The sequence below is a fragment of the Siniperca chuatsi genome, linkage group LG14 (assembly GCF_020085105.1).
Source record: "Siniperca chuatsi isolate FFG_IHB_CAS linkage group LG14, ASM2008510v1, whole genome shotgun sequence".
NCBI classification, from domain to species: Eukaryota; Metazoa; Chordata; class Actinopteri; order Centrarchiformes; family Sinipercidae; genus Siniperca; species Siniperca chuatsi.
In genome coordinates this window covers 23,332,679-23,357,215 of record NC_058055.1, presented here as the reverse complement: position 1 = coordinate 23,357,215, position 24,537 = coordinate 23,332,679, and the positions used below count along the sequence as shown (strand labels likewise).

General features: G+C 38.4%; 1 protein-coding gene across 1 annotated transcript; it reads right to left on the bottom strand.

Moving 5' to 3' along the window:
- Window positions 1–5,680: 5,680 nt before the first annotated feature.
- On the bottom strand, window positions 5,681–16,612 carry LOC122888556 (ubiquitin carboxyl-terminal hydrolase 2-like). Its single transcript, XM_044223160.1, has 12 exons — window positions 16,215–16,612; window positions 11,557–11,604; window positions 11,082–11,205; window positions 9,733–9,844; window positions 9,477–9,587; window positions 8,963–9,027; window positions 8,769–8,872; window positions 8,307–8,387; window positions 8,118–8,196; window positions 7,210–7,317; window positions 6,972–7,092; window positions 5,681–6,628 (listed from the first exon to the last, which is right to left on the bottom strand). Exons 1-12 carry the CDS (start codon window positions 16,410–16,412, stop codon window positions 6,523–6,525), a joined length of 1,257 nt encoding a protein of 418 aa, XP_044079095.1. The 5' UTR covers window positions 16,413–16,612; the 3' UTR covers window positions 5,681–6,522.
- Window positions 16,613–24,537: the final 7,925 nt, after the last annotated feature.

Sequence of the window (24,537 nt, the reverse complement as noted above, 5' to 3'; positions counted from 1 at the left end):
ACATGAGCGTTGGTATAATCAGGTGGGGAAGCTTCATTTAATGGTAAGAAAACATTTGGTTTAAAGGCATAATGTGTAGGATTTGTCGGTTGCTGTTTGTAATCACACAATTCAAAGTTGGCTCCTCCTCCCCGGCTCAATGAGCGAGAGACAGTGCAGCGGTGGACGAGCGAGCTAGAGAGTGAATGAAGAGAGGAAGCGGCGTTACCAAGAACAAAGCAGTGAATCAGGGAAATAAAATGTAATTTTCTGATTGTTTCACAGCAGTTACATTCTAAAGTACAAATAAACACGGCCACACCACACAAGAAAATAAGAAAATACAGGCAGAAGGTAGGGTCTCTGCTTTTGTATGAGTCTATACATTCTTTTTTAGGAAAATCTTACTCATTATGCCTTTAAGCCATGTTTCACATAAACCAATCATATCCAGACTATGCTGAAGAATCAAATCATTTATCAGTAAAGCTTTGGTAGACAGTAATTTGATATTTCTAGAACCATATTTGAGGGGCTTGTTGGGGCTGCAGCTTTCAGTAGGTCAATCTGTAGAGCGACTAGAAAATGACAGATAAATTTGGGACAAGATACCTTTTATTTTTAGCAGAACATTTTGGTGGCCTGTTCACACAATGGTGTGGGGATACAACTGTGATTAACTTATTTTGTTTTGTAAGACTTTATCAGGTGCTTTGTGGGACACTTCACCACCAACCAGTGGTAGGGATGATAACGAGATTTTTGTGATTCACAAGTTGAGGGAAACAGAACTAGTGAATAAGTACATTGGGAGAGGGAGACAGTGTCAGTGTTGTAGACCAGGCTATCAGTCTGATAGTCTACACTGTGAAGATTTCTCTGGCTGGACATATTTACAAAGATAGTGGATTCCAAATCCACACTAACAATATACCCTCCCAGGCTCTCTAATCAGTGCCCCCCTCCATTCCGAATTTCCATTTCAGGAAGATGGCAACCCTTAGTGGTTGACTGGAGGCTAAGCTAGTAGGCTGGGATAGGCTAGGAACTAAGCTAACAGAGGCTAACCCCTAACGCTAAGATTCGAAAATTAAATGTGGATTTAGAGAGACTGACACAAAGATTAGAGATTACAATGAAAAATCGAGGAGGGAGAAAGAGTAGACAATGGCTGTAGATCTCATTTACGACGTGTGTCACGGGAAACAGCATAACAGCAGTTACATTATTCACGGTAGAAAAACCTCTTCGATTCTAAAGTTGAAATTGTTGTTTGTTCTGTGGCCACTAGATAAGTAATGTCATACAAAAACATACTATTTTTTATTACATAACATTGACGTTGTTTTCGGATTATGTTGTATTGCATTTGCATGTCGACATTGTGGGCTGGTTACGGTGTCCAGCCGCTGGAGGGTGCTGTTGGTTAAGGAATAGAGTAGTGTTGAGGACGAGAGCAGAGGAGAGGAAGAAGGGCGGATGTAAACAAAAGAATAAAGATGGAAGTCCCTTGTCAAAACGCATTTGTGTTGGTGGTTATTATGAAGCACTAAAATAACTATCTAATACTAATTTATTAATATTAACACTACAATTACTATTCTACTATTTAAAATTTTTTTTAAAATTGTAGGTGGTATTTGCATTGTGCCCCCCCCCCCAAAAAAAAAAAACTAACACGGCAGTGGCGGATGGCCGCCCACCATTGAGTCTGGTTCTCCTCAAGGTTTCTGCCTGTTAAAGGAAGTTTTTTCTTGCCACTGTCGCCAAATGCTTGCTCATGGTGGGATTTGTTGGGTCTCTGTAATTAATATTATAAAGAGTATGGTCTAGACCTGCTCTATAGGAAAAGTGCAATGAGATAACTTCTGTTATGAATTGCCGCTATATAAATAAAAATGAATTGAATTGAATAACAATCTACTAAAGACAAAGACATGATTTTGGTGCCATTCTTTCAAGTGAGTAACTATTTGTGTCAAACTCCCGTTATGTCACAGTTGCACTATAAAGTGGACTTCAGCCCCCACCAGGCCTTAATGGTTTTACGATATGGTCATTGACTATGGAAGTGTCAACATTGGGAGTGCTTAGTAAGAACACTAAAAACAACACTGCTCCCATGCAGGCATATTACTGTTAATACCCTGAGCTGTGTGATCAGCCCATAGACTGTATATAAAGATGGACAACACGTCTCCACTTCCCACTGTACAATCCCGGATACGGGAGCTGCCATCTTGCGCTGGTGACGTAATTTGGAGCCAGAGTCTGCACAGTAGTGATCGAGGTCCCGCCCAGCTCAGCTATCAATCATGACGTGAGACCCCCCTTTTTATAGCATCAAATAAATAATTAAACCATCTTTGGGAAAAATATATTTGATGTGTACTTTGAGTTTTTAGTTTGGACCATGTCCCATCCACTAAGATGGAGGGGGCCTGGTTTATGACCTATACTGCAGCCAGCTGCCATGGGGTGATTGAGATGTTTTGGCTTCACTTTTGGGGAGCTGTACAGTCTATGGATCAGCCCATATGGTGAGCTTTGGAGCCAGAGGGACTGTGTGCATGTGTGTATGCATTTGCACATGTTGGTGGAGAAGAATTTTTATTAAATTAGATATTAGATAGATTAGATTTCTATATAATTCCATATTATAGTATATGCTCTTTTTTTTGGAATAATAATGTTTCTCATAAGTGAATACGTATGTATTTGTAATTGTGTAGAGCTTGTGTCCATACAACTAAGATAATGAATGAACCCCATCATTCTTGTACGCACTTTTGTATCCTCCCCAAATGCAATATTCAGTCCAAATAGAATATTTTCTAGGTAGCACAGTGACAAACACACCCTTTGTCCCAAATGCATGCTACATTACTAAATAAAGTGTTTTGAGTATGTTATGTTCACAGTTACATAATGAAACTTTCCACAATTACTTGATTTTTGAATGTGGTGTTGTTGAACACCATTGTCCCACAATGCCATGTACAATGTTAACGATCCCCCTCCAGACATGTAAAAACATTCTGATGTGAATAATAATTTGTGTCTCATATGGTTCTTCCACAAAAAAGTTAATCAATTATCTGGCTGAAATTACATCTAATCCTTCTCCCTCATTGAAAAATCCAGAATCTATGCAATATGTTCTTCAATTCAAAACTTTGAACTATTGGAAACAAGATGTCTCCATTCTCAATGTATGTGCCCCGGAGATTTAAAGTTTTTACATCACACTTGTTTGTGTAAGTTGCATATTGGACCACAATTGGCTTTCAAACTAGTTCTGATCACAAAATCGTGCTCGTACGTATACTTCTTAAACTCAGATTTAAGTAAAACTTTCTACTTCAGCAGATGAATTTAAAAGTAAGTAAAATAAAATCAAGTAAACAAATAAAACTTTTACTTGCTTTTTTTAAGCTTTCAAATTTAAAATTGTCAGTCATGTTCAAAAGTCACAGGTTAATTGATCCCCCATGCTGACGTTCGACTGGTCATTTCCTGTTAGTAAAAAGTACATTCATTTCTTGTATATAAACTGCAAAATAGTGTACTGTCAATATAAGTATTTAGTGTATACATTATATTATTATTATTAAGTATGTGGATTCGGACAGAGATATAATAATAAGACATAGGCCTTTCCAATATTTGTTTAGACATTTCACTAAAAAATAAAAATGTGAACCTCATGATGGCGCTAGAGGAAAAGTCAGGGGATCACCAAAGTTGGAAAGCTTCCTCCTCTGGGAACCATGAATGTCTATACAAACTTTCCTGGCAATCCATCCAGTAGTTTATATATATTTAGCATGCTAACCATATTCTTCATAAGTCAAAATTAAGAGATGCTAAATCAAACTTTGATTTACTTAGTCAAAATTATCAGATAGTAAATCAAAATTATTATGTTATTATGAGATGAGAAGTCTCAGTATACCAGTAAACCATTCCACAATAAATTAATGAATCAATCAAACTGCATCATATTTTTAAATCCACTTTATTAAAATGGACCATGTCTGATTTATAACAAGTTGATAAATACCAGCCCTAAATACCCACAACCCTAGTATGCCAGGCTAACATGGCATTGATCCACTGACTGTGTGTATCTAAACCATCCCTGTGTTGTGGCAGAGGCACAGTTAATGTTACAGCTGCAACCACACTCGGGCCTGCTCAAATAACTTTATCTTTTCTCCTCACAAATTGGCATCCGCACAAACAGATCATCTGTCTAAGCCCAGAAACCTAATCACACACACACACATTTCTTTTCCTTCAGGCGTTAACAAGCTAAGTGGCTCAAGGACTTGACTCAGAGGGAAGAGAGAGGAAAGATGGGGGTGGTGTCCACAGTAAACCTTTGGTTCCGGGTTAGACTGATTGATGATATATGGAACCAATATTTTGCATCAGGTAGCCAGTTGTTGTTTTCTACCTGATATGGTAAAGGTTCCTGTCTGATCTCATCTTTCAGAAAATCATTCTTCATGTTAAACAGAACATGTATCTGAGAGTTAGTTTGTCTGATAATTCAAGGAGTTCATGTCAAGGTATTGACGACAACATAGCAGCTTTTGACAGCTTTTATAAATATCAGCATTGGTCTACACACAAACACACACACCTCATCCGTTTACACACAAATACACACAAACCTCATGACTGCTGTCCACAGCTCCCTCTAGTGGGTGCAGTGTGAAGAAAGCGCCTCTGTCAGATGGCCTTGTTTTATGTGGGTCAAAGGTGTTTCTGACATAAATCCAATCTGACTGTAATCTGCTCCTTTAGCCTGGAAGTTCACAGCAGGCGTTGCACACGCACAGAGCTCTGCTTGTTATGTGACGCAGAGGAATATGGCATATGTGTTACATCCCTTTATGAAGCTGCAATTTCTTTATTGCATTATCCAAGGTCAGGTTGCATCACTTTATCCATGCTCTTTGCTACACTCCTTATTAACAATGGATCAAATTACTGTGCGTAATGTAAAAGGTGTCGCTCGTTGTGATGAACCCACAGAGAATTATCACCCAACCCCATCAGTTTCCCTAAACTCTGTGGGGCTTTTTAGCCTCTTTTAGCTCATTGTTTTGGTTTTCTGGCCCACAACTTTGCTCCAATCAATCTCAATCTCCAAGCAACTAGCTGGTGAACATAGTGGAGCATTTAGCAGCTAAAGAGCCAGATATTTCCCTCAGTAGTTGGTTGAGACCAAAAACAGCTAAAAGGAGAGAGACTATAGGTATTAAGTCCATCATGAGCCCAGAAACACAACTTTAAACAAATGCTATTGTTGCTCTGTGGCTGCTGGATATATAAATAGGCAACCATTTGCTAACGTGTTCACAACAACAAAAACTTAAACTATAAAAGGTGATAATATGTCAAATGTGTTTTCAGTTTGTTCTGCTGCGCCTGGGTGGCCAAAAAAATCCGTTATTACTGCTTTAATTGGTTTAAAGTGATCTATGGTTTGTGTGTAATTTATTGTATATGGTACATGATTTCTGTTGGAGAGTGTTCAAACAATCTGTCACAGGATTAGCAGACTGGTGAACAATGTATAGAACCTACAATTTTTATATTGCTGGTATGATGCCCAAGAACTCTTCCTCAACTTCCATTTGGCTGGCTGGATAAATACAGGTTAAATAAAAAATAAACACGTGATGCAGTGTAACAGTGCTAACATTGAATTTTAATCATTTATAGACTGAACTGACTTAAGATGCAAAGTCAGCAACATTATTGCTGGAAGAAGTATTGTTGATGCATTTTTACACAGCTGCTTTGGTATGTCTGGCTTGTTCACAGTACAGTTACATTCACTGTGCTGTCCATAAATACTGTACAAAAATAAAATGTGCTTTGACATAAAACATCCCCTCTCCATTAGAGGACTCCCACTGTTTTTAGAGGAAACCATGAGGCTTTGTTAAATGACATATACATTATGCACGTTCAGTTACTGGCATTACGTTAAATAGAATAAATTATATCTTTCAGTCAGTGTGTGAGGCATTTTTCAAGTCTCTGCAATGTCCACACATAATAAGGTTAATAGTTCATGTTCAAAGTGCATAAAAAAGAAAAAAATCCACTCAAGTGGGTATAGATTCAGGTCCAGGCACAGCTGTAAGGTGTCTGTTTTTGGAGTGAAAATAAGAAGAGGGTCTTGTTACACTCCAAAAAGGCATTTTAAGTTTGACTCACAGCTGTGCCTTGAACTGAATTTCTATTGTCATTGTATTTTCTCAATGTCACTTCAGTTCCACCCAACTTATGAACTCAGCTTGAAATCCTGACCTCCAAATGTGCTTTGACATCCAGCCTTTTCCCTCAAAAAACACATTGAGAGGAAGGTCAGAGGGTGTTTTTTCTCAGCAACAAGTCTTTGTGCTCCACATTCACAGTCTGCAATGGCAGTACCCTCTCCACTAGACGGAGCTCTCTCCCAGCAGGCAGTGTCTCACTTCATTTTTAGGCCCAGTTTAGTACAGCTTATCACACCTCCAGTGTCTAAAGCCGACACGTCTGATATTTGCTGTGTGGGGAGGAGGCCAGTTCGTAGAAGAGGACGTAGGCGTTGCTGCTGCGAACCTGGCTGGAGGACACTGGGCTCACCCTGCACAGAACATACGGTACACGCTGTAGTTATTACACTGGATACCACAGAGCATTGTTAAATATGGGCACAGAAATGATTCAAACAATACATTGTCAAAACCACACAGCAGTCACTCCCAACCACAGACACACACACACACACACACACACACACTCACATACACAGGCACTTGCATGCGTACACCCAATCTGCACATTTAATTTGCCAGCAAGCTGATACTTTATACAGCTAATATGAGGTCATTTTCATTTGACAGCAGGTGCATACAGCTTTCTGCTAATCTGATAACACGATATGTGAGGTAATATGATGATATGCGAGTAGATGTGAGAGCTGATACCTGGAGTCGTTGTAGCTGTACCACTCCCCCAGTGCTGGGTTCCTGCAGTAGGCTGTGTAATGGCCTCCCAAAGCGTTTCCCGAGTGGTTGGATACTGCATACAGGTTATACACAGCGCGCTCTGCAGGGAGAGACAACACTGTCAGTCAACACCAGTGCAGCCCTTACTCATCAAATCCAGCTGACCTTGGAAAGTGCATGAATTGTCCTCCTCTCCTCATCTTTGGCAAATACTTACCGCTGCTCTCTGAGGCAAACTCCCGCAGGTCCAGCTCTTTGAGAGGGAAGTTGACATATGTGGAGAGTTTGCTGGCTCGGATGTTAGAGTCTGAGAAACGCTTCAGGTCTGAGAGGAGCACTGAGTCAAGGAGCCGACACTGGTTCAAAATAACATCACTGTACTTTAAGTGCAATTTTGAGTATTTCCACTTTGTGATGACGAAGCAACATTAGCATCTGGCACTTCAGCTGCTATATGTTCCTTTTTTCATAAGTTAGTCTCTAACTGTGTCCGTCTGCCGTTTAGTGCTGGGCAGGTAGTGTACAGTGGGTTTATAAGAATTTTTTGCTGAAAACAGCTGCCTGCTGTTGCTGGAATCAAGGTTGATGCGAGCAGAGATTACGGGCCAGAATAACAAAACAATGAGCTAAAAGAGTCTGAAAAGCTCCATACAGCTGAGGGGAACTGCAAGATAATATCTGTGGTGATGTTCATCACTACGAGTGACACCTTTCACATTATACATAGTCATTAGATTCATTCTTCATATAAAAATATAGATTAGTGCAGCTTTAAGTGTTGCTGATCATGTTTCTGTCCTGTTACTCAAGTAAAATACTGTAATTTAGAATTTATCTACTGGGAGTCAAACATCTGCAAAGACTGCAGATATTTTGTCTTTGCTGTTACTAGTATGTGCGTCATAATATCCATAAAAAAATTAAGATGATGCACACACAGCTTCTTCACTTAACTGGACACTGGCTCACTGAGTAACTAAGCAGACACCAAACTCATCCATATATGTCTGGTATATCATTGACTTAGTGTATGCTAATATGTTCGCAGGAAAACTGCTATCATTCATCTGCATCTACATGCTGCAAGCATTAAACAAATAGTGCAAAGATGTGAGGAAAGGATACGAAGCACAAGGATCTGAGGGAACTTCTGAATGCTGAATCTTTTGGTGCATTTCCTTCTGGCTTTGCATCTGTTGCATGTCTGAGAGAGAGACAAACACAGAGGAGGCAGTGAGATACTGCTGCTGTATAATCCATATATCATCTTTACAAAGGAATGTGCAGGGTGGTGTGTAATGTGAGGCTTCTTACCGGTCTCTCTTCTCCGTCCAACACATCCTCTTTTGTAAAGAGTCTCAAGCAGTCTTTGAGAGTCACTTCGCCTGAGCTCTTCTGTGGAGACACAGAGCACGTCCAGTCAGAAAACAGCAAAATACATGAAGACTCATCAGCTCCTTTACACTGGCCATTTACCTGAAGCATTTCTTATGGGGTCAAAATATGATCAGGTGGAAGTCTAGTTCAAACAACTTGCACCACCATTTCTTTAAAAATGTAAACACAGACAGCACCTGATGTATGCAATTATGAAGTGAAATCAGACAATATACGGTATATCATATTTATGGTATACATGATACTGCAGGACAAACTGGCAATTTTGTCTGTTTATGATCAGAATACGGCAATTACAGACAAGTAATGCAGCTAACACTGTTTTACAAAATATGGATGGCTAAACCTTTTACGAAGTGTATGTGTGTGTCTTCTGACCTGTGCAACAGGTATCGATAGGTCCCAAAATGGATCAAACACCGTGGAACGGAAACCACAGACGGTGCAGGTCACAGAGCTCTTCAGCTGGCCAACAAACAGATCTAAAGGTGATGGACAATTACATTTAACATGCGTATAAATTCAAAGATGGTTTAAGGTAATTATGCAGCCCATTAAGGTAAATCCCTTACCCACTACTTTGCTGTCCTCTCTCTCCAAGTACATATTCCACATCCGCTTGCCTTTTTCCTCATCCCTGTGAATGAAACCATACAGGACAGCTTAAGTCAAACCAGCATCTTACTCCCAAACCTGTTATTAAAAGACTTATTGACTGAAAACTGAAATGTGTGTCCTCTAAAATTTTTCTCCAGATGCAAGCCATGTTCTTACTCATGTCCACAGTTCCATGTACTGATAAGTATGGGATTTGTTAAAAAAATACCTACTGTCATTGAACATATTTGGGATATTAGTTCTTCTAATATTAATTCAGAAATGGCCACATAACTACAAAATCTTGAAGGTAATTAATTTCATAGTAATTATAAATAATTACACACTTTATTTTCACCATTTTGAGCATTGCAACCCAATCAGGCTTGCAGCAGTGTTTTTTTTGGCAGAGCAAGGTGTCATTAACAAGGCAGGTTATGAGTGACTTATTGGGAGCAGAGGTGAGAGGAGGGGGCTGTGCTGACTTACGAGAGGTGGTCAAAGTCCTCCACGGACACCTTAGGACGGACCGTCACTCTGTTCACCTCATTATGGAGACCATCCAATAAGAAGCGCAGAAACTCCTGGGCGTCCTGCTGACTGCAGAGAGACAAAAGTTTAAATTGATTTCAGCTGGCATTCTACTCATTTTTACTTAGTATATCTGATATGTTTCTGAAATCAGCTTTCATTTTTTAACTGGATTAAATGAAAAGGCTTGCAAGCAGGAGGAGGGAAGACTTACTTGCAGCCCACAAATTTGGGAGCGTATCTCTGGATCTGGCTCCTGAAATCAGAGGGACTGATGGCCTCGTTGTTCACAGAAGTCCACAGACTCTGAGTCAGCTTTGCAAACTCTGAGACAGCAGGAAGGGAAGGATAAAATAATGACAGAAAATGAGACCACAATCATGAAAATACATATCTGCAATTTGTGAGCAACAACATCCTTTACAAAATTCAAAGATGGCTAATTCTAAAGGGAACTCCTTAACTTGAACCTTTTATTGGTAAAATGACGACATAGACTGGATCCTATTAAGGTTGTATTTATTTTCCCAAAATCTGCATTTTACTCCAAAGTCACAAACATGACATGTTGAGAGAAATCTGCATTCTTTAGCTTGCTGGCTTGCCTGAGCGAAAGATGCGAGATGCGAGTTTTGACCTTGACTAAGACATTTCTGTAAATCAAGCTGTGGTGCAAACCAGCCTGAACTCATGGGAGATTTGTACTAATTTGTATGAAAATAAATACCATGTTTTAAGCTTGATGTGTATGAAAACAAGCAGACCGCATGGACTCAACCATGGTGGATTTTTAATGGTAAAGTAACAAAAATCCTAATAAAAATCTCACCCCAACCTAACCTACAATTATTATTTCTGGGCATTGAAGATCATTCTTGACGTTGTCATCAGTATGTGTGACAAACTAATTTCAGCTCAATGTCCACTTACTTTCAACTGCATTTCAAGGTCTTCATCAGCGAATGGAACTGGCTCAGGTGTCAGTGGGTCACGTGATGACACCTGAGCCAGCTCCATGCACTGATTAAGAGTGATCTCGCTGATGGGAGATGCGGTTGAAAGCTCTGGAACAGCTGCTAAATGGACCTTGAGTTGAGAATATTTTGTCACTTAAGTTAATTTTAAAAAACTAAACTGAAAAAAAACTAGGTGAGGCAACTTTTTTGTAGTAATTACAGAGACAATATACAAAGTTGTAGTACAAAATATATATATGGCCTTCTGTACTAAACGTGGGAAAATAAATTTTTTATAGGATATGAAGACACTGGAGTTTGTGACCTTTGATAACTTGCTGTGCAAACACACCGTCTAAAAAGCACAAATTCCATTCTGCTGAAAATTATAATTAAAGTTTTATGTGATCTGATTGCAGTTAGATGGGTTTAGTTAGGTATCTGATCTGAATGCAGTATTGTGTTTTTTTATCTTTTCGTGATCAGGGTATAAAGTCATCAGGTCTACTGCTGAGCCATAAAGTGACTCAGCATTGCACAAGGCACTACACAGGTCAACAATGATCCTCACTATACTGCTAACATGTGGTTTAAGAGCTTGGAGTACCTTCCATGAGAGCAGCGTTAGTCCTGCAGTTGTTGTTGAGGTCTGTGCGATGGACGTTTCTCATGCAGTAATCTCTCAGCTCAGGAGTGTTACTCAGACATTGCAGGATGGAGTTCATGAAACACTGGACATCATAAACAGCAAAAAAAAATAAATTAAATAAAGATCCAGACTCAGTTGGTGGTCAAAGTGCAGTGTGTTGTACATCATACTTTATTGATCCCCGAGGGGAAACTCTTTTGCTACAGCTGCTCACTATCACGTCAGTGCACACAGGAAAGTTTTAAACAAATCAGAATATAATACACTATAATACAGGCAAGATAAATTAAGTACAAAGTGGATATAAGTATAAAATTAAAATAAGTGTAAAGTACAAAGTGGATTTACCGGTTGATGATAAGTATGTACGAACATAATAATATATATAATAATACAATGTAATAAGACCACAAAGTGAAGTAAAAGCACTTACTGTGTTGCCCAGGTTCCTCAGTCCCACCAGGCCTTGAGGACTCTTGTTCTATTCAAACAGAAAGGGAGGAGTTTTTAGCTTACTCGTGCTTTTGAAACATTTTTTCAAAATATGTGCAAATGAAGGTATTTAATGGGGCCAAGATGGGCTCCAAGTTCGTTTTTGATGTCCACTGTCTTGGGCTCGTGATTGGGTCAACATGGGGACCATGAAAGTAATCATTTTTAGGTCCCACATGGGTCCCTTTTTTTTGTCCACTTACAAGGGCAAAGATCAGTTAGAGCTGGGGTCCTTATGAGCAAAACTAAATGGGATATGTTTAGTTATCATGTGAGTTTAATATGAGTTACCCCAGGCTAAATTTAAACCATAAACTAACTAATAGAGGCTGACAGTCTTCACAGTCTTCAGAGCTATTTTGTGTGTTACCTCAATTATATTAAGATGTCAAATGAGTGTGTTAAGATTGATTGAAGTATTGATGCTAAAGAAACACATGCAGCAATTTTCTAAAAAAAAAGTCTTCATATAAATTAAATCAGAATTAGAATCAGAAATACTTTATTGATTCCCGAGGGGAAACTCTTTTGTTACAGCTGCTCACTATCACATCAATGCACACAGGAATAGAAGTACTAAGCAAATCAAAATATAATACACTATAATACAGGTAAGATAAATGAAGTACAAAGTGGATATAAAGTATAAAAGCTAAAATAAGTGTAAGTACTAAAGTGGATTAACAGGCTGATAGGGCGATAAGCATGTACGGTATAATAATACAATGTAATAATATAAGTTATAAGTTAAGTGCAAAGAGCACAGATTTGTATTGTCCTTTCCATCATCAGTGTAGCCTGCTGCACATCCCAAAAGATCAGCCTGCACACGGTCTCAGTATGATGAAACTACTGTATAATAGCAGCCCTGCTACATTCCTCAAGTGTGAATAAGCCTCGATGAACTGTCTGGCATTTATTCAATGCATACCATCTGATGGTCACATTTTTGGCAGCATTGGCGCACTGTGCTGTGGATATCAGCTACTGTTCCACATGCTCTGATGAAATACCAGTGTGTCCTGACCTTTTCCTGCACTGATGAGCCCACCAGCCACCACTCACACCACAGTGACATCACACAAGCATGTGATGCGGACCCGAAGAGAAAAGCTCTACTGAGAATCTGCAGAACACAACATGGTGTCAAGTTGTTTATCTGAAGAGTTTCACATCACTAACCGAGTCCAGAATCAACTAGTTTAGTTTTTGACATATCTGGTTCCACTGGTGGTGAGGCGTTAATCATCTGTACAGCACATCTGCTGATGTGGTACTTTTAGATCGAGACTGCTGATGTATGTATGACTGAGAAATTCCAGAGCAATCACAAGCATCTGGCTTTTTATTACAGTATGGAAATGCTTTGAAACAACATTTAGATCAACTCAGTCATATGTATCAAGCCTGTATGAGTAGGTAATCTGTTTGCAGTGGACAAGGGGAAATTTAAAAGAATCCCTCTTTTGATTGCAGATTTGGTTAAAACATCTAGGTTAAAACAAACTAAATGTAGTGAAACATGTTACTGGGACTTCTTCACACTGAAATATAGTCTCTTACATGCTGTTGTAAACATCTAAAAATCTGTCACTTTAAACCAAATTTAGACTGGTTTAAATTTGGACTGACTGAGATTTTCAAGAGCAATAGCTAGAGGAAAATTTTATCTTTCTCCATATGACAAAAAACATATACATAAAGCAAAAACAGTTTCAGATATTGGGTCGGGTTTGGGTCTCACGTTTGGCAGAATCAGCTGGGTTCAGGTTGGGTCTTATGGGCCAAATTCGGGTCTCAGTTTTAGGCCTTTGTAGAACTCTAGCAGGGACCCACTGGAACCAATTTTTACTGGCCTAAACAAGGTCACCTTTGAACTCTGAGTTGAATAATTGCAGTAAATAGATAAATATTTTTGACATTTTTTCCTGTAGCGATGTTAGTATCCGAGTATTAACGGGTGACATATTGGCTTGTGACCTGTAGCACATCCTGAATAAGGGAACATAGTGACAGTGTAACATTATGACTTGGAACAAGTCAGCACTGTCATGCATCAACGCCTCTGCTGACGGCTGAGGAGCTGCATGTGGAAATAACAGCATCAAGGCAGCAACACACTGACGGAAGCATACATGAGGGCACAAACGCAAATATGTACGCACATAAACTGTTGCTGCTGTAAACTGAGCAGCAATGTCAGCTACCTGTATTTCATGTTGATCTATTGTAGTTTATATCTGTGTTACAGTCGTCAGACTTGGAGATATGAGGTGCGATTTGGAGTACAAAGCTAAGCAGAAAGGGTGTATTTTGATAACAGTTTGCTTACACTTCACATAAGGCATTTTAAGTAAATATGAACAGTTTAGTATATCCTAATGGGCTGTTATCCTTATCAAGACTTTCATTGGAGAGGTTTAGTGCCTCATAATGGTTGCAAAAGCTTTCCAACCCTGAAAATAGAACTGTGACAGTATAAGCTATAAACAACAGCCCTCTTGGCTGAAATCTTTTTTTTTTTGTGTGTGTTTCTCTTCTTGTCTGCAGTATTTGAAGGTACCATATGGTGCGAGACTCAATCTGCTGCACTGCTGTGAATACTGACCAGCGGGGCTCGGGCACGCTCAGCAGGTGGCTTGTGATTTAAAAGACCCATCCAAAAACCGAGGAAGTGATGCGTTCAGGTAATCCCTGCGCTCTGAACAACAACGCTCTCCACTGGTTGGCATGACTTCAGAGGGAAGGAGACAGCTAGAGAACGTAATGTCCCAAACCAGCTTTGCATGCCTGGTCAAGGCCATATAACATGTGAGGAAGGAAGCAACACTCCTGCACACACACATGGTGCCAGCTATGCCACTCCCTTCGAAACAGTATAAACATAAATCTCTGCTACATAACAACAGTGCTGGGAGAGGTCCCTGAAACTGTACTAAGTAGAGACTGACTCATTTAACTCATTTAAAATGCATTGGGAGTAAAGTTATGGAGTTAATTTTTAAATTACTGCAAACTTTTAAACAGTTGGAAAAGGCACAGAAATGTTCTTTTCTCAGCTGACTGCTCATTCACTGAATTGCCAGCTTCAGGTGCTTGCCTGGCTCCAGCAACTCAAATGTGAGGATTTGCTGCTTTTTTTAGTCTTTTGTGATAGTTAACTGAAAATCTTTGGATGTAGGACTGTTGGTCGGACCAAACAAGCAATTTGAAGACATCACCTTGGGCTTTGGGAAATTGCGATGGGCATTTTATTTTATTTTATTTTACTTTTTACAATTTTTTGACATTTTACAGACCAAACGATTAACTGATTTATCAAGAAAATTATTAATCGATGATAAAAATGATCATTAGTTGCAGCCCTAAATTGAAATTTTGACCTGGTGGTGGCGCTAGATGAAAAGTCAGAGGATCACCAAAGTCATTTGAATTAATCCTCTGGGCAACATGAATGTCTTCACCAAATTTCATGGCAATCTATCAAATAGTTGTGGAGGTCACATCGCTAAAGCTGCTAGTGTGGCATACTAAAGTTAAGTCAAAATTGCTGGTTTTACTAAAAAACTACATTAAAACAACTATTCAGTTACACTAAGAAAAGTTAGTGCAATTAGATAGTGTATGTCCAGTGTAAACACAAGCACGCATACCCTTGAGAGAGATTAATAATGTCCCCTACAGTATTAACAAGGACAAAGGCAAAGCATAGATGTGCAGCCTTGAAGTGTAGCTGGCTAACTCATTCACACGGCTGTAAACACGTCAAACCCACATGGACACAAATATGTGCGGGCTGTGTGCAGCTCTGTGTTTTAACAAAATGTACTGTGCAGATGATAAGGTGACAGTCTGGACACATTCCTTATCAGCAGCGCTCCTTCCTATCACACAACTAACGTTACACCCGAGTTGTTATTTTGATGCAGGCAGCCGCTGTTCTTAACTCCCCTGCTTTGTGTGTGCTTACAGCACAGACCTCCACTTAAGGGCTGATAAGGGCCTTAAGGTCAGAGCTGGACCTCCACAACACTCTCTATGGCTTTCCATATGGTGTCAAAGTTGAATAAGATGTTGAGAAGTGATTTAAAGATTGATTTTACATTTTCTTATTTTAAAAGCTGCTCACAAATGACATTTTCATGCAAAAACTCACTCATCTGTCTCAAACACAAATTCAACTATTTTTCATTCAAATAGTAATGACCTTAAAATGAGCGAACTGTATTTCATGGTGTCAATTTTTTCTCTGCTTAAGTTTCCGGCATGATATTTTTTTTTAACTTCATATGAATAATTGTTTATAAGTTTACTGTGATATTTGCGAAGAAATACTCTGGAATGTTATTATATCTACTTATGAGTGGACTACAGACCCACACCCCCTTCTCAGGGCTGAGGCCCCTAAAATATATCTGCAGTGACGCCCCTGGTTTAGTACATACAAGTAACTATATATGAACTTTAAGAAGTCTGTGAGTACAAAAAGAAAAAAAAAAAGGTATTCATAATTTAAAAAAACAAACAAACAAAAAACAAAACGTTACAAAAATGAAAGGGTATTAAGAAAAGCAGAGGTGCAGTGGTGGGGGGACTCACCTTGGCCTGGTTGATGATCAGACCCATAAATGTGGACACCAGCTTGGACCGGGACAACGACGGGCTCTTTCTCCGCAGGTCGGGTTTGTCTAAGGGGAAAGCGGCCAGTTCCTCGGGTACTGTCACAGTATACGAGTGTCGCAGAGACGGCATGGTAGCGCTGTTGATTGTTGTCCGACACCAGGATGGTAGCGTCATCCAATGCAGCTGGACACAGTGAAATCCCACTGACGGGCTCTTTGAGGCTGAAGTCAGTAATCAAGTAAAAATCAATCGAGTCCTGTTGTATCTGCAGGTTGTCAGTCTCTTCTGTCCCGCACAACCTCCCTGTGTTGAAGAGTAACACAGAGGTGGCGTGTGTCGGAGTTTTTACTGCGTGCTGTAAACGTCCCCTCCCAACCTGTGAAGACTGGCGCTGCCTTCAAATGCTGTAGGAAACATCAGAATTGTAACAATTCTGCTCTTGGTGCATCAAGACTTAGAAGCTGTGACAGTGCAGTGGTGTAAGGAGTAGCCTACTCAGATTCTTTACCACAAAGTAAAAATACAAGCTTACAAATAAAAGCCCTGCATTCAAAATTGTACTTAAGTATTATCAGCAAAATATATGCCAACTTAAAGTATTAATAGTAAAAGTAGGCCTACTCATTCTGTAGTAAAATGTCCCCTGTGAGTAATATACTATTATATATGACAGTATTAGATTTTTGATACTGATGAAGTACAGTTGACTAGAAAGTAGAATCATAAAGTAACATAAAATGGAAATACTCAAGTAAAGTACAAGTACCTCAAAGTTTTGCTAAAGTATGAGGGTACTTTTGTGTGTTTATTATGCAATCAAAAATAGATTTGAGAGCAAAACTATCTATCTATCTATCTATCTATCTATCTATCTATCTATCTATCTATCTATCTATCTATCTATCTATCTATCTATCTATCTATCTATCTATCTATCTATCTATCTATTTATCTATCAGAATACTAGTTTGTAAGTAAGAAATGTATATATATATATATATATATATATATATATATATATATATATATTTGACCTTTTCAGACTAAACACATTCTGTAGTTTATATATATATTTTTTACAATATTACCTAGACAGACAGTAGGCTCACCTCTTCAGTCAGTGTATAAGTGTTGACAATGGAGAAACAGCATATTGTAGAAAGCGCTTTAGCTGAAGCATTGATCATTGATGTGTTTTAAGGATATATTGTCTCCAGCAACAGCACAGAAATGGGCAGAAATAAATGAATCACAGTTCAGTTTTTTTTATAATTCCACTCAGCATTCAACAATATTCACATTTCATTGACAAGATGTTAAGAACAAGGCACAGTAAGACAGCCTTTGCAGTTTGTGCTATTATAGATAAAATATCATGTGTTGGCAGAAAATAAAAGCTCTCATCAGCTTTATTCCACCTTCCAAAACCTCAGCCCCTTGCAGGGAGACCTGCTGACCTTGACTCTGATCTTTAGACTGTGGTTCTGATTTGACACAGAAATTACTCTGAGTTTGATAAGAAGCTTGATAGCTGGCTCGTAAACCTTTACAGGTCCTTCAACCTTCTAACCTTCTAATTTTTTTTTTTTTCATCTATTGGCTATGAGAGAAAGCGAGAGGCTGGTGATTTCAGAGTCTAGCAATACGCCATACCCAGCTGATTAACCATGTTTTATACCTATGTATATGGTTGTATATGGGGAGAAACTATTGTGAAACCACACAATACTGTATGTCTCTTAATTGAACAAAACTAAAGGCCCTAGAGTCTGTTGGATGAGGAGAATGACATACTGATGATTTTGCTATTTTTGAGCAAAGTAATGAAGCTAAAAATTTAACAATAAAATTAAAATATATTAAAATAAAAAGGGTTTATTTGCCTGGGAGCATGTGTTCAGGAAAACTCAAGGCAATTTATTGATTATTTATTGATTACATTTTGATATTTCTCGTGTACAAGAGGAAATTTTGATCGTGGCGCTAGAAGAAAGGTCAGGGGTCGCCAGTAATATTAGGATCTATCCTCTGGAGATCGTGAATATTAACATTAAATTTTATGTCAATTTGACCAGCAACTGACTAACATGCATGTTGTTAAGCAGATATAATGTTCACAGTCACCATCTTAGTTTAGCACGTTAGCATGCTAACGTTTGCTAATTAACACTAAACACAAAGTAAAGCTGAGGCTAATGGGAATGGCATCAGTGCTGTAGGTATTTGGTGATAAGTATTGTACAAATAAAAATTTTGACCTGCTGATAAGTTGAGAGATCACCAAAGATCTTACAATTCATCCTGAGGGGGACATGAATGTCGGTGCCAGATTTCAAAGCAGTCCATCCAGTTGTTGTTGAGATATTTCAATCAAAACCATAAATGTTAACCTCATAATGATGCTAGAGGGAAAGTCAGGGGATCACCAAAGTTATTTGAATTCAACCTGTCATGGCATTTCATCCAATAGTTAATAGTCAAGATATTTCCCTGAAAACCAAAAATGTCAATCTTATGGTGGAGCTAGGGGAAGTCAGTTGATCACCAAAGTCATCAGGTTTCAACCTCTGGGGACCATGAATGTCTGTAGTGCGAAATTTCATGGCTAATAGTTGTTCAGATATTTCAATTTGCACCACAGTCAACCGACCAACTGATAGATCAACATTGCATCCCACTATTGCCTGGATTTCAATGAAATTACTTTGGATATTCATCGTCCCCACAGGATGAACCCATTTCATTTTTGGAAACTTCATGAGATTTCCTAATCATAATAATTTTGACATTTCTTGAATCCCCACAGGGTCAAAAAAATCAAAGAAATCAGGTCGAGATTTTTACTTTTTCACACAAAATATTAAAACTACTATGTCTTTTTTGCTTAGTACTTGTATTGCTGTGTGCACTGACGTGAGTTTCCGCTCGGGGATCAATCAAGTATTTCTGATTCTGATTCTGATTCTATGATTTCAAAATTTCCAACGTTAGTGGGGCTGCCAGTGGTACATTCTTTTTAAAAAGACACTGCCGCAGACAGCAATGCAGACTGCTATTCACTACTGAGAATGAAGGGCTGAAAGCAAAACAACATAATAAAGACATCAGAATAATTTGAATGATGCTATGATTACATACAAATTCTATGCATGGAGCTTTAACTTATAATGGGGAGATTTGTAAAATTTACTATCATGCTCCCAGAGGTTGAACCCCTTACAATTTGGACACTCTGTGAGTTTTCCTATATCACCACCTTCAAGCCAAAATGTTAACTCTGTTCACACAGTAAAATTGGCCGGTTGTCATGAAAGTTGCTGAGCACATTCATATTTCAAGGGTGACGAACCCACTTGATTTTCTAAATGAACCCCATGGCCTTTTGTTTTAACACCACTCATGACTGGACCATTAATATTTGATATCAATAAAATGTGGCAAAACTGACATTTACCCACATGGAAAATGTATGGACTTGGTGAATTAAGGACAATTAAACTTGATAAGAGAGATATAATCAAGATATCAGCCATGTGCTGCACACTATTATTAGAACTTTTGTTAATGATCACCTCTGAATGTCAAGTTATGTAACAAGACAGTACATGCATGCAATAAACATTATCTCACAGACCTACAGCTTTGAGGTTGCTACGGTTTTCAGCGAGAGAGAAAATCACTGCGAGAGCACTCTCCCAAATAATTACAATAATGACAACTTCAAACACACTTCCCATTATAACAAAGCCAATCCCTTCATTCAAACATGCAAACATGCACTTCCACTTTGCTCCTCCACCCCCAGGCGAGCTACACGTTGTGTACACATGCATGTCAATGAGGGAATACCTTGAGCAGTACTCATGTTAAAATTTAGTGAGTGACTCACTTAGCTGCCTTTACAAAGAGCAGTGAATCATGTACAATCAAATACCAGCAACATGACGATATAAGTAACAGATGCATGGAAACTACTTTCGAGTATGATCCAAGCAGAACAGCTAATCAAAGTAATAACTTCTATGAATTGTTGCAGTTTTATTATGAAAAACATGCTTTGGTAGATATTCAGTATTTTTGAAAATAGATTATTAGTATTTAACTGGCCTGTAGGTGACTACAAAAGAATGAATAGAAATGCTCTGCAAGTAAAATTTATATTAATGATTAATCATCTGGGGAATATATTTTGGAGAGGGGCACAATACAATGTTGCCCTCTTTCCGCACTCCCTTTTGCATTAGCAAAAAACAGCCAAATGTTGCAGTTGTCATTATAGGTAAACATCAATATAAATGTATTTGCAGATAATCTATTGATGTGCTTAACTAACTTCTAGTAAACTAAAATCCTAAAACCCTAACTAAAATCCATACTGCCTTTGTTTGATTTTTTTTTTTTTTTAGAATATACAATTGGCAATAACTTTAATGTGGAAAACACTGAAATAATGGCAGTAGGAAAATATAACACAAGAATTACAACAATTATCCAAGTGCAACAAAAATTTAGGATGTGCAATAAGTGACAATGAGCAACAGATATGTCAAAGAGAGTCTAATACACACACACACACACACACACACACACACACACTCACACACATAAATACACACACCTACAAACTTATGTAACCATAGATACACAACAGGCCCAACATTCACCACAAAGGGAGGGGACTGAGGACAAGAGATAGCCTTACACTTTGGTTGAAATAGTTTTAACTGTACTGTCAAACATATACCAGCATGTGATATTTTAATCCTCAAAAAGACATTCGGAACATTTTAATTCTGTGCAAATGACTCAAAATAAATTCTGTTGTCTTATTTGTCAAACTTCACGTCTCTGTCTTCTCCTGGACTTGCTCGTGTTGGTGGGAACCCTCTTGTTTTGAGGCTGGGAAATTAAGTTTGTATTTAGTGTGCTCAGTGTATTAGTTGGGTGAAAGTCCAAAGGTGGCGTAGTTGCTAATATGGCCTCCAACAAGACCTGGTCAAGCCCTCTTTATGGCTCGGCCACACAAGACACTATGGATTAGGGATCTTGAATATCTGGGATATTTAGAAAGTAACATATAATATAAATTCCAGGTGCAATTTGTAAATAATGAAATAGAAAATACACTCATAGTTATTTCACATGTTGGGACATCCTTTTGAAGAGTAATATGAATATCAGATTGATTTATTATTCTGCCACCAGCAGTTAGTTTCCACTACTGTGACAGTTCTATAGCAACTTAACTTTGTGTACATTGTTACGCCCACCATTTTATCAGATCGGTGTCCAAGCAAATATTGACATTTTTTATGTACTCCACAAATGCCTTTGCTTTTTCTCCTTTTATTACATCTGTTTTGTGATTGTTGATTTGTCATTTAGTAGAATTAAGTTTTTTAATGATCAACTTACTGTTAACCAAGCTAGCCACTATACTAGCTTTCTGATCTAATGTGTTGCCAATACAACATTCTAAGTATCTGTTGAATTACTGATGGGAAAACTCCTGTTTACTCTTTTTATTTTTACTGTTGTGGGCTCTATGTGTATGTGTACCACATTAATTCAAGTCAAGTTTTATTTATATAGCCCAATATCACAATTCACAAATTTGCCTTAAGGAGCTTTACAATCTGTACAGCATACGACACCCTTTATCCTTAGACCTTTGATTTGAATAAGGAAAAATTCCCCCCCCAAAAAAAACCTTTAACAGGGAAAAAATGGAAGAAACTTCAGGAAGAGCAACAGAGGATGCCTCTCCCAGGACGGACAGACATGCAAGTAGTCTGCAGGTACAGACTCGACCAACATAGTAAAATTACAGTATGGACAATTAGGATGACAAAATTATAGATATAATATATAATATAATAATTACTGTGCTGTACTTCCTATCGGGTGATACTGGTGATACTTTGTTTCTTCCTGACACGAAGCACAATGTAACTCATTTGACAGCTAGTCTATAGATTTGCACCTTTGCTACATGCATAGTTATGGCAGAATATTAAAAAGGTAATAAATGACATAGTAATTATAAGTAATTCTGCATTTTCTGTCCTCCTGGTTTCAACAGTGCCCAACCTTCTTTCTGGCACCTCCTTTTTCATTCAACATCCAGCTACTATCAAATGTCACTGACAGTTAATGGATGACGACAGTGCAGTTAAATGCCTTGAAGGCATGGCACACAGTCACAGTGAATGTTTCATTGTGGAAAGAATTTACTTAAATAGATTTTTTCCATTTTCAAGTAATTGAACACAATCACAAGGTGTGGGCTGAATGAGACAGATCATTTGATTGGAACTACGTTGCTAGGAGACAGCTGCATTGATCCAAGTTTACTTCCTGTCAGCTACTGAAACACTGCAACAGGACAAAAGTCTGGGCCCATTTTGAATGTTCATGGTTTGAATGCAATTCATACAACAAATTGCATGGTGTAATGTTATATAACTGAACATGTAGTCTTTATTATTTGTGGTAATAATAAAATATGTTTTCCAAGTGAAGTAAAGAAACTGTTAAGATTTGTGCTGTAGCCCTGAATGGGCATGGCTGCATGCTTTTCATCAAATAAACTTGACTCACACTGACTTTGAGAACGTCTTCATTTATTGAAGGTCGTGGTGGGGCTGCTCTCAAAGAATAAACATCTTTTGGTCATGTTTTTAAACATACAAACTGACAAGGACTGTACATTTGTACATAGAAGGTAGCAAAAACAGGCCTATCTATGAAAAACTGCTACTTATTGAATAACTAATCCAAAACTGAGAATTTCACTTGTCTTCAGTAAGGAACACTGAAGGGTTACATAAGATGTGTGATGACATATATTGACATTTATAACACATAAGGTGCCAAATAGAAAACAATGACCAGGGACCAGAACCTTACTCTACTGACAGTAGTACATTATGTCCTCATATGTCCATCCTAAAAACATACATGGGACATTCTGTTCTTCAGAATCAATGAATCAGAGCCAACAGTCAATATTTATGGCAGGAGTGTTACAACACTATAACTGATTAAGATAGCAATTAAATATTTTAATGGCACAACTGATTGCAGATCTTACAGCAGCAACACAACCTGGGTACTAATCTATGACACCAAAATGTGAATTTATTTTCCCAAAAGTCTTTGGGATCATCAAGATTTTTGGGAAAATACTCTGTGGACTGACGAGACAAAAGTTGAACTTTTTGGAAGGTGTGTGTCCCATTACATCTGGCGTAAAAGTAACACCGCATTTCAGAAAAAGAACATCATACCAACAGTAAAATATGGTGGTGGTAGTGTGATGGTCTGAGGCTGTTTTGCTGCTTCAGGACCTGGAAGACTTGCTGTGATAAATGGAACCATGAATTCTGCTGTCTACCAAAAACTCCTGAAGGAGAATGTCCGGCCATCTGTTCGTGACCTCAAGCTGAAGTGAACTTGGGTTCTGCAGCAGGACAATGATCCAAAACACACCAGCAAGTCCACCTCTGAATGGCTGAAGAAGAACTAAATGAAGACTTTGGAGTGGCCTAGTCAAAGTCCTGACTTGAATCCTATTGAGATGCTGTGGCATGACCTTAAAAAGGCAGTTCATGCTCGAAAACCCTCCAATGTGACTGAATTACAACAATTCTGCAAAGATGAGTGGGCTAAAATTCCTCCACAGCGCTGTAAAAGACTCATTGCAAGTTATCGCAAACGCTTGATTGCAGTTGTTGCTGCTAAGGGTGGCCCAACCAGTTATTAGGTTTAGGGGGCAATTACTATTTCACACTGGACCATGTAGGTTTGGATTTTGTTTTCCCTTAATAATAACAACCTTCATTTAAAAACTGCATTTTGTGTTTACTTGTGTTATGTTTGACTAATATTTAAATTTGATTGATAATCTGAAACATTTAAGTGTGACAAACATGCAAAAAAATAAGAAATCAGGAAGGGGGCAAACACTTTTTCATACCACTGTAAATGTAGGCCACCCATTTACAATGTACTCTCCCACTGTTTACATTATGAAATACATGATCCATAGACTCTTTGCTGCCACAAACTGATGTAGATTTTGTTGGTTTAGAATGATAAACACTGTGATTACAGTAATTGGTCTGGAGGTCAAATAGCAAGTAAATTGATCAGCTCTGCTCTGGTTAAATCCAGCCAGTAGGTCTGCTGTCCAACAGAGAATTTATATTCACACACTTTTAATTCCAGACACTTTTAGAGCAGGACTCTTAGAGGCCATGTACATGTGATGTGTATCTGAGTATTTTATCTGGATAAG